Below are 13,112 nucleotides of genomic sequence, written 5' to 3' on the forward strand. Positions count from 1 at the left end.
TAGATATATATATATAGATATAGATATATATATAGATATATCCTACTGTTACAATAGGTACTGTTGACAACTAATCGGGTCAGCAATCACCATCGATGAGTACTTTTTTTTAGTTTGGTATGAAGTGCATGCATCTATAATAAAAATGAATTGGGAGTGGTGGCCAAAGCAACCCCAACAGAAATAACGCCAATTTCTAAACATATTGCAACAATATAGCCAGGCTGAATCAATCCAATCAAGCAGATGACTGGATTGCCTTTTAATCTGTATGGTTGGATACAATTTTAGCACAATTTCCCCTAACTCCTAGTTATTTCTGTTATATGAAGAAGTGGGATTGGTGGTGGCTGCCTCAGGATTTCCAAATCTAGGCAAGTTATACTTGTCTTACTTTGAGGTAGGAGAATAGATCTATAAAAATTCCCTTCTAACATTTCTAATGGGATGGTGACTGAAATTCAAACAGTTTTCCTTGTTGGTGACTTGTTGGTTGTGGCAATTCCAGTGATGAGAACGTTGAGGGCTGTCAAATGACATGGTGATTTACAGTCTTTATTATTCACTGTCTGCTGCTGAGTGTACCCCTGCTTATCACACTTTTTTCTTTATTTTTGGCTTCTCTGTTGAGTCTTTCTCAAAGGTGCTGCTCCCAAGAATAATACAAATATTAAAAGGTCTTTACTGCTTAGGGTCTATATTAAAATACCCTAAAAAACCACACTTTCCTTTATATAATATTTTCTATTGGACACTTTTCTACATGTGTGCTTAGTAGGACACTATTTATCTATGGTCCTTGGTGGAGTGATCTCTTCCCAATGGCTGCTACATAGTTTCAGTGCTAATGTAATAAGTGAGAGCCAGTGGCAGCCATGGGACAAGAAGTTTGTTGGCACAGAAGGTACTGATACTGACAACTGTGTAAGAACAAGCTTTGTTCTGAATTCCGCTTCCTCTGGCATTGGAATCAGCCGAACTCCCATTAATCCCCAGTGAAACTGGGAGATTCTGTTCTCAGTCCTACAGACATAAATGAAACTAGGGGTTTTGTTACTAGACATGTGCGATTCGTTTCGTTACGAATCGAAATTCGTACAAATTTTCCTGAAATTCCGAATTTAGGAAGCATCCGAATCCGAATTGCATTTTCCGAATTATATATCCGAAATACGAAATTCTGTTCCGAATTTCGGATCCGAATTTCTTTGAAATGGGAACTAATATTACCCCTGTAAATGAGGTTGAACAACATGACAAGATTTGTTTTAAAATCCGAAATACGGATCCGCTGCTGCTGAGGGTTGCATTACAATACATACAGGCAGGAAATACGAAATTCCGTTACGGAATTTCGTTCCGTTACAAAAATCCCTTATATTGAAGGTAAAAAGCAATGTACATTTATATTGTAGTTGATGGTAGTTTTTTTTTAAATCCTAAATACGGAATTCGGATACGTAATCCGTTAACGGAATTCGTATTTCGTTTTGGTTGACCAATCAGGTTTTCTCTTCTGCTGCTGAGAGTTGCATTGCAATACAGGCAGGAAATACGAACAGTGGTTACGAAAATCCGTTATATTGAAGGTAAAAAGCAATATACATTTATATTGTAGTTGATGGTAGTTTTTTTTAAAATCCGAAATACGTAATTCGGATTCGGAATCCGTTAACGGAATTCATATTTCGTTATGGTTGACCAATCAGGTTTTCTCTTCTGCTGCTGAGAGTTGCATTGCAATACAGGCAGGAAATACGAAATTCCGATACGGAATTTCGTTCCGTTACGAAAATCCGTTATATTGAAGGTAAAAAGCAATGCACATTTATATTGTAGTTGATGGTAGTTTTTTTTAAAGTCCGAAATACGGAATTCGGAATACGGAATACGTTAACGGAATTCGTATTTCGGATAAAAAAACAACTACCACATCGACTCCAATATTAACAAAGGTATTTTGCTTTTTAACGTCATCATAACGAATGTTCGTACAGTTACGAAACTATAACAGCCACTAACGAAATTTCGTATTTCTTACGAATCCGAATTGAGTTTTGACACGAATTACGAAATACGAAATAACGGATTTTACGAAACGAAACAGAACGAATTTTTTGACGGCGCACAAGTCTATTTGTTACCACTCTTGCTCTGACAGTTTTTTTTTCTGTGATGGGAGAGGGGACCCATAAACATTTTGCTATGGGGAGCTGTGATTTCTAGTTAAGCTTGTGTTTAGTGTAGTTTGGAAATTAACAGGGAGAAGTAAACTATGTTTTTACTGGGCCAGCCCTATAAGTGCTCTTACCACTGTTTGTGTTTTTTGTATTTCTTTTAACCACAGATCAGGAACGAATTGGTGTGGGGTCTACCTATGAGCAAGAGGGGAAAGTACAATTTGTTATAGATGCAGTATATGCAATGGCTCATGCTCTTCACAATATACACAAAACTGTTTGTCCTGGCAGTGTTGGACTTTGCAGTCGTATGGACCCAGTTGATGGAACTGAACTCCTAAAATACATTCGCAATGTCAATTTCACAGGTAAGATGAACAACCTTAGAATGTCAGTGCATTCCCATTCATTAACATAATATTATCAATTTGCCTCAGACTTATACAATATAACGTTTTTTTGTTTGTTATTTAATTGCAATATGTGCTTTATACATTGGATTTTATATTTGACTGGCTTACTTTCCCATAAGAACAACTTTAACCAGAGAATAGGAATCCAGAATTTGTCAAATCTGTATACCTGGTCCTCAGGCAGAAAATTATGATATTGGTGACAACCATTAGGATGATAATAAATGATAATATATTATCATACTAAATAATTACATCTTTTAAAGAATGAGTGTCATTTTTAATTGAATCCTTTTTCCTATGCTATAAGAACATATGGAACACTGATTGATGCATCTAATAAATAAGTCCTTCTATCTATTATTTGTATTCCACAATTTTGCAATATTAGAGACATGATTTACATTACCCCAATCTGCTACAATCTTAAAAGCTTCAAGCTAGTGAAGACATGTCACCTTGAATTGTGTTGAATTCCAGCATACTAGTTGATTGAATCTGAACATAGGCCTGTCAAGATGCAGACAGGAGTGGGTTTAGTCTGGGCACAAAGATAATATGGCTTGAGGTATTGCCAAATATTTGTTGGTAGCTGATTATTATAAAGACAGCATGGCTATGAGCGTACTAGTGGCTTGTGATTTCTTTTCATTTGGTGAAAGATGTAGAATAATGAGCGCACTAGATTGTAGGTGCGACACTCTTCCCCCCAAAAGTAAAGTAATGTAAATCTGGTTATACAACATGAAATGCTGAAGTAGCAGGGCAACTTCAGTTGTGTATTTATATGTTTCATTTTATATTTATTATTGAATATAAAATGGTATATTTAGTCTAAATGGCCATTTTTTTGTATTTTGTATTTATAATCTCCATTGTTTATTTTCTAGTCTAGGTGACAGGGATATTGCATTATCTCTGTCAAATACAGAAAGTGTTTCAAAGTCAAACTGTAAATCAAGAGTGAGCAATAACAAAATAATAATAGGATAACACAAAAATAAAATATATGCAGAAATGCAAAAAGTCTGGAAAAGCAAAAAACCAGAGCTAGAACTTCTGTTACTTGAAGAACATGGTTGACTTGATAAGACAACTCACATGACTGGGATGGGAAACAGGGACATGTTTGTATTATGGGGATTTCAATTACCCTGATATTGATTGGGCTAATTGAACCGCACAAAGTCTTGTCATACCTTGAAACTATTGCAAGACAGTCTTATGTCAGTTGGTTGAAGCCACAACTAGAAAAAATACCTTTGTTGTATCTATTCATTTCAAATAACAGAGAGCTCATTAAAGATGTGCAAATTAGAGGCAATTTGGGTAATAGTGATCATAATGTAAATACATTTGCCATAAGTTTCATGTTGGTGTGTCAAGAACGCTAAATTTCAAAAAGGCTGACATCACTTAGCTACACTCTTTACTGCATAATATTTAATTAGACAAAGTATTCATAACAAATAACACAGAAGACAAGTGGGAGTGTTTAGGGTACTTTAAACAACTGCATTTGCCAATGTATTCCAGTGGGCAACATATATAATAAAATAAAATGAAAACCTATGTGGCTCAATTCTAATGTACAAAGGAAAATTAATGAGAAAAAGCTGGCTTCTAAAAAGTATAAATTGAAAAGGACACCTTAGTCATTTTAGAGCTATAAGGAATGTAACAAAAGAGCATTCATGGTAGCTAAAATATCATATGAAACACATATTCAATAGGAATACACAAAAGACACACTGCTCCTTCACAGTTCAGGGAAGGAATGAGCTGGGTGCTTGCTGCTGGGAAACCAGTGATGTTGTACAAGCTTCAATAATCTATTCCAGGTGAATCCCCTGTGCGATCAGCTTTTCTTCTGTTTGTATGAAACATCTATTGCGACAGAAAGTAAAACAAATTAAAAAAAATCTTCACATATATTAATAGTAAAATGGTAAGGACAGAACATGAAGACCCCATTAAAGATTAACATCCCAAGAGTTGGTCACAAGTGAAAAGGAGAAAGGAGATGTATTAAATACATTTTTCTCTTCAGTTTATACAACAAAAAAGACTGGTTTGATAGCCAGTACAGTAATGCAAATAACAATGTACTGAATGTACCTCTGTGACTGACAGAAATCTAGGTTCAGAACAGATTAGACTAACTCACCAATAAATAATGAATAAGGAATACATCACCAGATTAAGATGGCTTACACCCATGAGCCCTAAGAGAGTTGTGCTGTGTTATAGCCAGTCTATTGTTTCAAATTTTTAAGGACACCTTACTGGCTGGAATGGTAACAACCCAAAATTTCCCAAATCCAATTGTCACAAGGTTTGAAAGTGAGGTGAAATCTTCTGAACAGGGGCACAAACAGCAAAACAAACTTTACAGGGGGTTAACCCTTCCCTATGCTATCGAAAAAATAAAAAAACATTTGGCTGGAGTTACACTTAAAAAATGTACCTGTTCCAACTTACATACACATTCAACTTAAGAACAAACCTACAGTCCCTATCTTGTTCGTAACCCGGGGACTGTCTGAATCTGGATTTTGCTAAAGCATTCAACACTGTGGGGTGGATTTACTAACCTTATAAACACACCACGAACATGTATACACCTCTGTAGTGTGTTCCCTCCCAGCATGATCCATGGGTGGAATCTAAACACCTTTGTAGTGTGTACACACCCAGCAGGTGTGTTGTGCAAAGCCCTGCCCTGAATTGCAAGGTGATGTTGTGTAAATTAGCTCTACATTGTGTTGCTTGCGTTGATGAATGCAGGAATGTAAATGCATGAGCTAACCATTTTTGTCTAAACTGTGAAGCAGCATTATATATGCATCATGTGCATGATTTTTCCATATATGGCATTAGTGGAAATATGCTTATAGAGACTTTTTGGTTGATAAATACGCTTTGCTGTGTAAAAATCACACGCACCTGGTGCGTGCGTGTGTTTAGGTTAGTAAATCACCCCTGTACCTCATAAATGTTTATTTACAAAATAGGGTGTATTTGTGTAGTAGAAACTGTATGTACATGGATAGAAAACCTCTAAATGGTCTAAGGTTGTGAGTGTTGTGCCCCAGGGCTGTGTCATGGGGCCAGTGATTTTTAACCTGTTTCATCATGATACTGGAGTTGGAATTTAGTTGTTCAATTTCAGTGTTTGCTGACAATGCCAAATTATACAGGGAACTAACTTCGGCACAAGATGTATTATCGTTACAAGGAGACATAGATAAAATAGGGGCACCTACATGGCAGATGGGGTTCAATATGGAGAAATGTAAAGTTATGCACTCAAAAGTATGTAATGCCAATCTGCAGCTAAAGCAAAGCTAACAGAATACTCTCTTGTATTACAAATGGCATATATTCAAGAGATACATCTGCATTACTACCCCTTTAAAACACTGGTTCAGCCTCATCTTGAACATGCAATTCAGTTTCAGCCATCAATCCACAGAAAGGATGTCCTTGAACTAGGTATTCAGAGAAGGGCAACAAAATTAATAATGGGATTGGGGCACCTCAGTTATGAGCAATAATTGCAAAGATTACATTTATTCACTGAACAGAAGAGGGTTTAAAAGGGAGAATCAAATTGCACAAATACTGTACATCAAAAGTGGTTATATAAACTGTAATAACCTGTTTACTCTAAGCTCCCTAAAGAAGACATGTGGCCACAGTTGGACTAAAAGAGTCTTAATTTTAAACTGAAAAATGGGCTCCTTACTGTTAGAGAAGTCAAATTTAACTCTCTTCCTCAGGAAATAGTATTATCTGAGAGTGTAAATACATGCAGAAAAACGTTTAGATATATAATATATAGGGCTATGGGAATTTTTAAATTCGTTAGAAGGTTATTTAAGGGATTTATCTGATCGCTATTGTGGGGTCAGGGAGGATTTTTTTTTTAGATTGAACATATTGGACCTGTGACTTTTTTTTCAATCTTATCAACTATGTAAATATGAAACTATGTATTTGGCTATGGAAGTGGGCAACTAAATACCAATAATATACCAATATATAATATACAATACCACAAGCATGTGAATAGAATTGTTTAACCAAAATAGATAAATAAATATTTTTCCCAATTAAACAATAACATTTTATGGTGAATTAATTCTAACTGGAACTTTTTTTGCTACATAATTACCAAAATAGAGATATTTTAGCGATATAGAAGTAGAGCTGAGAGCTGTCACACTGACAGAGTTCCTGTAATTACATTGAGAGAGACGCACTCTTCCAGTGTAATATACAGGACTGAACTGTCAATTTGACATCTTTGTCCTGCATAGTGAAGACCATGGCTGGGTGAAATGATGTCAAAACACACAATGTGTTGCAAGTGTGCATATATTATTTTACAGGTATTGCTGGTACACCAGTGACGTTCAATGAGAATGGTGATGCACCAGGTCGTTATGAAATCTACCAATACCAAATCCACAATGGAACCCCTGAATATAGAGTGATTGGACAGTGGGCAGATCATCTTCACCTCAAAGTAAGCAAAGGAACACATTATTTAGCTGACTGATGTAAGCTTAGCATAGAAAATTAGTCAGGAGCATGTGTTGGTTCTCACAGGGCCAAGAAGAGTGATATCAGCTTAAGCACAGTGATCTTATATGGGGGCACAACTATAATAATTCTTGCTCATAGTAATGGTAGTGGAATTCCCTACAAATACAGGGATAATGTGTCTAGGCTACCAGCCTACCCACAGTTGTAAAGAGGGAGGACATATACAGTATACATATACTGTAGATATGACATCTAAAGTCTTGAAAGAAAACCTTTGCTAAAGAATTATGGAGAATTATGAATTAAGAATTATGCCATCCATTTCTCCTGAAAATGTTAATTGTGTGGCTGTCTTGCTTAATCAATGGTTTTAGTACTTTTTGTTAAATGACTTGGGACACGAATGCGGATTAGGAGTTCTGGCTTTCATGATCTTGCTTGTTCTAGGTCATTGAACTCGGGGTACATTAGATCGGATCAGTATGGCAGCCAGGCAACTAACGTTTTCACAAGTAGATCAGCAATGGCTACCACTGTATTTTTCAATACTGGATTTCTTGACTTGCATCAATCAATTACATAAAATATTGCACACAATTAATATCAGTGTGAATGCCTGAAGAAAAATAGTGATAGAATTATAATAGTTAGAGGAAAACATCTTTTTTTTTACACTTGTCCTTCTTTTCCAATTTTTCCATGTTTTTTTTCACCATCAAGATTGATCGTATGGACTGGCCAGGCACCCCCGTCTCCTCTTCCAGCTTCCCACAGATTCCTCCTTCTGTCTGCAGCCAACCTTGCCTGGCAGGTGAAAGGAAGAAAGTAGTGAAAGGAATGCCCTGCTGTTGGCATTGTGAAAAATGTGAAGGTTATCAGTACCAGCTTGATGCTTATACCTGCAAAAGATGCCCAATCCACATGAGACCAAATGAAAACCACACATTCTGCACATCAATTCCAGTCATCAAGCTCGAGTGGAGTTCTCCCTGGGCAGTTGTGCCTGTCCTTCTTGCTGTGTTAGGCATCGTGGCAACTCTGATAGTTATGGGCACCTTCATGCGATACAATGACACGCCTATTGTTAAGGCTTCTGGTCGTGAACTAAGTTATGTCCTTCTCACTGGTATCTTCTTGTGCTATGTCAACACTTTCATTATGGTAGCCCAACCAGGATATGGAACCTGCTCACTGAGAAGAGTCTTTCTTGGACTGGGAATGAGTATTAGTTATGCTGCTCTGCTTACGAAAACCAATCGTATCTACCGTATTTTTGAGCAGGGTAAAAAATCAGTCAGTGCACCACGTTATATCAGCCCATCTTCTCAGTTGGTGATCACTGCCAGTCTTTCTTCAGTTCAGCTGCTGGGAGTGCTTGTATGGTTTTTTGTGGACCCATCCAGGCCTGTTGTGGACTATGAAAACCAGCGAACACCAGATCCCCAGCAGGCACGTGGAGTGCTCAAATGTGACATTTCAGACCTTTCCCTTATTTGCCTTTTGGGTTACAGCATGCTTCTTATGGTTACCTGCACTGTTTATGCTATCAAAACCCGTGGGGTTCCAGAGACATTTAATGAGGCAAAGCCAATTGGTTTTACCATGTATACCACTTGCATTGTGTGGCTGGCCTTCATCCCAATTTTCTTTGGCACTGCTCAGTCTGCTGAGAAGGTAAAGAGAACAAAATTGCACTTCAAAGTAAATTATCGTTTTCTGCATGTTTTCCTATGTTGTTTTTGTGGTGGTATTTGTGCATAGGAAGCATGAAATGTGTTTACCTGTGGTTTAGGCACATTTTTATAATGTTGATATTAATGTGTGTAGAAAAGTCAGCTGAGGTTTGTTAACATTTTACAATTACAGTGCTATTTGTTTCAAAAAGTTTACACATAAAATAGTTCTTCTAGGAGTATCTTAAAGAATGAACATGGTGGAAAGTGTGATACTGCATATGTGATATGGCCATACCCCATATTATAAGCTTCCTCGCACTTGCATTGCTGAGAAAGAGAGAGAGTGCATTTGACCCAGTATTTTAGACTACAAATTAAATTAAGTTAAACTGTGGTACCTATTGGACTGCACAGTCATATTAAATCACACTGCACAACTACAGGAATATGGAAGTGAGACTGTAAAAATGGAGGCCATTATGTTCGTGATATTTTGTTGCGCTCGGTCTATGTGAAAACCAATAAACCTTTTAACTTTAACGAGTGAAAATCATTTCGTGAATATTACCTTAATGGTCTTTGTGCATATCAATATAATCCAAAAATGGTGAGTGAAATCACCTCATATCAGCGGAAACTAAACAAAATTATATGGTTCCTCAAATTTGTCTGTGCAACATATATATATATATATATACCGTATTTTTCGCTCCATAAGATGCACTTTTTTCCCCCCAAAAGGAGGGGGGAAATGTGCCTGCGTCTTATGGAGCGAATCCCGACGCCCAAGACATGCAGTTTCGGGCGCCGGGCGAGTAGTAGGAGCCACTGCTTGTTTAATACGAGTGATTAATGAGATCACTCGTATTAAAGCCGAGCAGCGGCGGCGGCGATCGAGTTCAGCAGTAGGAGCCACTGCTCGTTTAATACGAGTGATCTATTGAGATCACTCGTATTAAAACCGAGCAGCGGCGATGATCGAGATCACCATAGAGCAGACGACGAACGGACGTTCTTCGTCTGCTCTGTGTGATCACTGAGACCGTGGCGCTGTAATCACAGCGCCACCTGTCTCAGCGGTCACTAACTGCAGCTTCTGTCATAGAAGCTATGAAAGAAGCTTCAGTCTGTCAAGTGCTCCATAAGGTGCGCCGGACCTCCCTGCGTCCTATGGTCCGGTGCGTCTTATAGATATATATATATATATATATATGCATATATATATATATGTATGTATGTATTGGCTTTATTGGTTTTCACATAGACCGAGCGCATCAAAATATTTTATTTGGTATTCACATAGACCGAGTGCAACAAAATATCACAAACAAACACGGGTACAACACCACATATTGTTGCAGCTGGTCCACTAGTTGCTTTATCAATTAGACACGTTTAGTACTCCTGGCGCAACTATAGCTATCCATCAAGTCTTGAGGCATTAGTATAATATCTCTCTAAGTAAATGTATTTTTCTGAAACTTCAGTTGGGCTTCACCCTTTCGATGTCAGGCTCTTCTCTCCAATTTTAGGTCTCATTCACAGATGATGCAACTGTGAACATGCGAAAAATTGTGCAGGACTGGTAGAATAGAAAATAGTGCTACCGATTTTGTAGGTTCCACAATAGTTGCGCAAATGTTTATCAAAACAATATTTTCAAGAAAAATACACTAAAATCAACATTAGCGCACAAAAAAACGATATAATTTACAAAATTCCTACTAAATCTAAATAATAAATCTGTATTGCGGTAATAAATAACAAATATCTGTTAATTTAAAATGGTGCCTTTTTGCAAAATGGTGAAAATCAAAGGTATGCAAAACGATAAATAGGCGACTTATGCTAAAATCTGTAGGTTGTCTATGCATTGTATTTATGCCCAATCCACAGTTCCTTTGTGCACTGCATTGGTGTGCATTGTCATAAAATGATACAAGCAATATTTTTTTACAACTCAGCATGTTACAGTGCGTAGCAATGCATCCAAGCGTGCTGCAACACACAGTTGAATTAAAGCTCTTTAGCCTTTAGTGGTGTTCATTCAGGAGGGACCGAGCAGAACAGAAAAATTGTTAAAAAGTACAAAAAAATAAATAGAAAACAATTGTGCGGAGCTAGCAATGACAGCTAGCTCCGCCCCAACAGTTTTCTATTGTCCGGCGGTTCTGCTACCGTCACAAAAAAAAGAAAAGAAAAAAACTCTCCCGGGCGCTCTAGGAGTCTCCCGCTCCTGGCCACCCAGTAGAGAAACACTGCTTTTTCTGTTTTTCTTTATTCTGACACGGAGCTGTTTCAAAATAGAAAAAAATAAATAATAATTTTTGCCCATTGAAATGCATTGCTAGATTCCTATTGGCTATTTCAATTTGTAATAGCCAATAGTAAACTAGCATTGTACCCGCCCTCTGCTGATGGACCTGATGGAGAACTGCAGCAGAGGACCGATGCAATGCTAGTTTACTATTGGCTATTGCAGATTGAAATAGCCAATAGGAATCTAGCAATGCATTCCTTTGGGTAAAATTTGTGTTTCCCTCCTGGGCGGCCGGGAGCTGGAGACTCCCGGAGTGCCCGGGAGAGTTTGCTGTCTGGAGATCAGTGTCCCTGGTTAGCTGGTAACCAGGGACGCTGATCTCTCTGCAAGTGGCCGGAGCCAGCCGTGAGATCACGGCTGGCTCCGCCCAGCTGTCAGAAGCAGGCTGTCGGCTTTCAGCGCGGCTCAGCTGAGTTGAGGCATATGTCTTCGGCTCGACCTAGCCTATTGTGAATAGCCCGTACAGCAGCCCTTCGGTTCTACTGAACCGAAGGGGTCCTGGGGCCGGAGCTAGCCGAAGGATCGGCTGCTTCGTGAATAGACCCCTGAGGGTAAATCTCTCCAATGGAACCCAGGAGAGCAGTAAAAACCTGAAAGGGGTTCTAACAATCCCCCACTCAATCTAAAACTAGAAAAAAAATTTGGCTAGACATACACTTTAAATCAATTTGCTCATCTCTGTTCTTCTGAAAGAAAGATTGCTGTCATTTATTTTATATCTAATTTCAAGCATTAGATATTGGACTATATTAGATGTAAATCTGTTTTTTTTTACATGATTAAAAGCATGTCTATAAATGTACACCATTAATATAATTTAGACTAACTAGATTATCGTGTGTTAATGGAGAACCCTTTTGTATAATTACATTGATGCATCATTATTTCAGCTGAACAAAAGTGAATGTCCACTGAGTTCAAGCATACCAGGGAGAAAATCTTTCCTGACCGCTAATAACATTCAGATAAATCTTTGGATTAACATGTTATTATATGATTTTTATAGTGTCTATAATCAATGATGTACACCTGTAAATCTAGGCAAGATATCTAAGAGGGTTATTCACAAAGGATCTAGCCGTAGCTTTGGCCGAGGGCATGTGTCCTGGTATGGCAGGGGGGGGGGGGGGGGGGGGGGCGCGCGCCCCCCCCCCTTCCATACCAGACAACATGCCCTCAGCACTGGGAGTGTGCTTTTACAATCTCAACCCCTGCAAAGCCTCTGCTTGGATCAAGGGTCTGGTTAGGAATGGTGGGGTTCCTCCTTAAAATTCCTACCAGACCTAAAGGGCATGGTATGTCTTTTGGGGGGAACTCCACTAATTTTTTTTTATTTGAACTTGGGGTCCTTCTTAACATTCCTACCAGACCTAAAGGCTCTGGTATGAATTTTGGGGGGAACCGCACACATTTTTTTCTTTTTTTAACTTTGGGTCCCTCCTAACATTCTTACCAGACCTAAAGGGCCTGGCATGACTTTTGGGGGGAACCCCATGCACATTTTTTTTAACTTGGGGTCCCTCTTAACATTCCTTTGGGAGGAGGGACCCCATGCTATTTTTTCTTTTCTTTACATTTTTTTATTATTTTCTTTAAACAAAATGTATTTTTCTTTTTTTACATTTATTTAAATAATTGTTTAGCATTTGTTTATAATATTAATATTAATATTATATATTTGTTTAGCATTTGTTTATATATTTTTTTATTCTGCTTGTTACCTCAGAGGTAGCAAGCAGAATAGCCAAGCCAAATGCCGCTTAGCAGCATTCGGCTATTCACTCACTGCTGTTTGGCCCCTATGAGATCGGCTCAGCCGATCCAGATGTTGACTCAGCTGAGTCGAACGGCTTCTGCACTTCGGCTCAGCCGAACAGGCTGAGCATGTCCGGCTGACCGAAGCCAGCCGATGTACGTCTGATTTTAGCCGAAGTAAATATCCGAACGCCGTTCGGCTCAGTTTACTGAGCCT

At 38.2% G+C, this 13,112-nt stretch overlaps 1 protein-coding gene across 1 annotated transcript in view; it reads left to right on the plus strand.

Annotated features, from left to right (window-relative positions):
* The window catches only part of GRM4 (glutamate metabotropic receptor 4), a gene marked incomplete at its 5' end in the record, with an annotated part of 52,205 nt that overhangs the window by 11,174 nt on the left and 27,919 nt on the right, over window positions 1-13,112 (plus strand). Inside the window, 3 exons of the mRNA XM_018556773.1 lie at window positions 2,348-2,548; window positions 6,988-7,124; window positions 7,865-8,818. Of these exons, the coding sequence (XP_018412275.1) occupies window positions 2,348-2,548; window positions 6,988-7,124; window positions 7,865-8,818 (1,292 nt within the window). The remainder of the gene's footprint in view (window positions 1-2,347; window positions 2,549-6,987; window positions 7,125-7,864; window positions 8,819-13,112) is intronic.

Source organism: Nanorana parkeri, unplaced genomic scaffold (assembly GCF_000935625.1).
Source record: "Nanorana parkeri isolate BGI_ZX_2015 unplaced genomic scaffold, ASM93562v1 scaffold252, whole genome shotgun sequence".
Lineage (NCBI taxonomy): Eukaryota > Metazoa > Chordata > Amphibia > Anura > Dicroglossidae > Nanorana > Nanorana parkeri.